Here is a 2,544-nt window from a genome sequence, read left to right as displayed (position 1 = left end):
TGTTTTGCTGTACTCACTATTTTGCGTACGTGCCCCAGCGCGCTGCCCTCTTTGCCTTTACAGTTCTCCACTTGGTATGGGGGGGCGATGACGACTTCTTCCATCACAACTATGTTCTTCTCCTGCCATTTACAGTCCTTAATGCTGCGGGGGTGGGGGGCAGAAGGATCAGCCCAGCCGTGTCACCCCCCCCCCCCCCCACACACACACACATCCCACCACCCAACGCATCCCACCAACCACCTGCAGGGTTTAGCGTGACACCGAGCAACGCAGACCCCCCTCCCTGGGCCACGTGGGGATGCACAGTGACCCCAAACCTGCAGCGTGGGGGGGGGGGGGGCAGGGGGGAACAGTGGGGCAGGAGGCACCGAGACTCACGTCTTGTGGATGGTCTGGAAGAGCTGCTGTCCCTCCAGAGAGACCCCTGCGCTGATGGCGTACGCCTGGCTCAGCTTCTCCTCCTTCTCCATCCGCGCTTTGTTGGCGAGCTGGGGGGAGACAACGCCGGGGCTCGAGCCAGGGGGGGCAGGGCACAGACCCAAGGCCACACCTGTGCCCCACAGCACCCCATTCAGAGGCTGGCTGCACGCCCTCCAGCTTTCCCTCTGCCTTTTCCCAATTAACCGCTGCATTTCAGGTCACAGCCACCTCCCATTTGTTTATGCAACACTCGACAACCTGGGCAAGCCGAGCCCGGAACAACCACAACCTTAGGGCTGACGCGGTGGAGGTATGAGCAACTTTATCCCAGAGCAGTTACTACGTTCCAAAAAAGGCAACAACAACAACAACAACAACAGATCAGCTTTTTGGGGAACAGCAACAGGAGTCCCTGTGGCAGCACCCCGTCCGTGTGCAGGGAGGTTTCCGCTGGGGCTTATACTGATGCAGTGCAAGCGGCCTGTGAGCAGAGCTGCCTCCAGCACAGCGAGGAGCAGGAGGAGGGTGCCCAGCACACAAAGCCACAGAATTTCCTCCCAGCTCCTTCGACAGCTTGGGGAGAAGCGGCACAAGGGCCAGGCGTCCCCTCAGCCCTCACATGGAGCTTCTCCCCCTCGCCTTGGCAGCTGAGCAGCGCTGCAGTCAAACACTGAACACGCGGCCCCTGCTGACAACGCTGCCCCCCAAACGGCAGCAGAGAGCCCTGAAGGCCTGCCCTGGGGACAAAGAGCCCAATTTCTCAGCGAGAAGGGGCACTTCTTCCAGCATATGCTGCTCAACCCTCCAGCACCACTCCGCTTTGGCTTCTCATCCAGACACTGGGACCCACAGCACCCAGGGCCGCTGCCCTGAGCCATGGCACTGACCCCACAGCGAGGGCCGGGGCCCTGCAGGGGAGGACCAGAAGGTTCCTCTCCATTTGCAACGTGCCAGCTCCCTGCTTGTAGCTTCCTCGCTTCCACGGCGTCCTCTCGGCACGCACCCAGCCACGCCGGGACCGTTCCTCAGCTCCATGCCTCGTGCAACGCCTGCATGAATGAATGAGTCACCGCCCCTCCCCAGTCCCGTCAGTGAGTGACAAAACACGAGCGGCCAGAACTGCTGTTGGGACAGCCCCCAGTGCTATGGAGCTGAGCAGGGCACCGAGCAGGAGTGGCCACGCTCTCTGAGCTCTGTGCTGCAGTACCATCACCATCCCCCCCCCACCCCTCCAATCTGCTCCAGCCCCGCGGCTCCAGCCCCGCCGGCCTGCCTGCAAGGAGGGACACGGGGCATGGACCAAAAGTACAGCAAGGATTTTGATGCCAAGAAGACCTAAGCGAGTATGTGAAGTGGTGTCACATGGGGGCTGTCCACCTCCCATGTCCCTCTGTGCTATCAGAAGGAAGAGCTGCATCTTTACAGCGCTTGTGTCATCCAAAACCTGCCAGCCTGCTCCTCCAGGGAGAGGGAACTGCCAGGCAGGGGACGCCCAGCTGCCACCACCACCACGTGCAGGGACACGGCCACTGCCATGAGAAGCTCCTGGGTGGGGAAAAGGAGGAACCCCACAGATAGACACAGCTCCCAGCTCCCCTGGAGCCCCCTGAGATCCCCACAACCTCCAGGGCTGCCTCCTCCTACTGCGTACCAAAGGCGTGGGCTCACCTTCCCTTCAGCACCAGTCCCCTTCGAGGAGGACGCACAAGAAGCAGCTCCTCACCACTCAGGCAATGCTGGGCTTCGCAGCTGCTCTCCCACCCCCCGCCATTAGGCTGTACCAGAAATTCTGCTTTTGAAGACGAGCAGCGTCCACGCAGAGAGGGCGCCGACCTGCCACAGCTTCTCCCTGCACTGCCCACAGGAGCACAGAAAGCAGCACCAGCAGGCGCTGCGTGAGCAGGGCAAGAGTTCAAAGGGCGACGAGCAGAGGGAGAGCCTGAGCTGTGCCCCCCCCTTCAAGGGAAGGCCCCCCAAGCGCTGGGCCAACCGCTGCCACAGAACCTGCTGCAGCCCCTCGCTGAACAGCCCCACAGCACAGCAGCTCACAGGGCACTGAGACCCCTGAGTGGAGCTGCAAGGAGTCACAAACGGCACAGACTTGAAGTTAAAAGCCAACCC

General features: G+C 61.6%; 1 protein-coding gene across 1 annotated transcript in view; it reads right to left on the bottom strand.

Annotated features, from left to right (window-relative positions):
- Positions 18 to 2,544, bottom strand: part of LSM12 (LSM12 homolog) — a gene marked incomplete at its 3' end in the record, with an annotated part of 5,328 nt that continues 2,801 nt past the window's right edge. Inside the window, 2 exon segments of the mRNA XM_021377856.1 lie at positions 18 to 144; positions 382 to 491. Of these exon segments, the coding sequence (XP_021233531.1) occupies positions 18 to 144; positions 382 to 491 (237 nt within the window).

Source organism: Numida meleagris, chromosome 26 (assembly GCF_002078875.1).
Source record: "Numida meleagris isolate 19003 breed g44 Domestic line chromosome 26, NumMel1.0, whole genome shotgun sequence".
Taxonomy (NCBI): domain Eukaryota; kingdom Metazoa; phylum Chordata; class Aves; order Galliformes; family Numididae; genus Numida; species Numida meleagris.
Note: the sequence above shows the minus strand (reverse complement) of the source record. Positions and strands in the feature narration are given on the sequence as shown.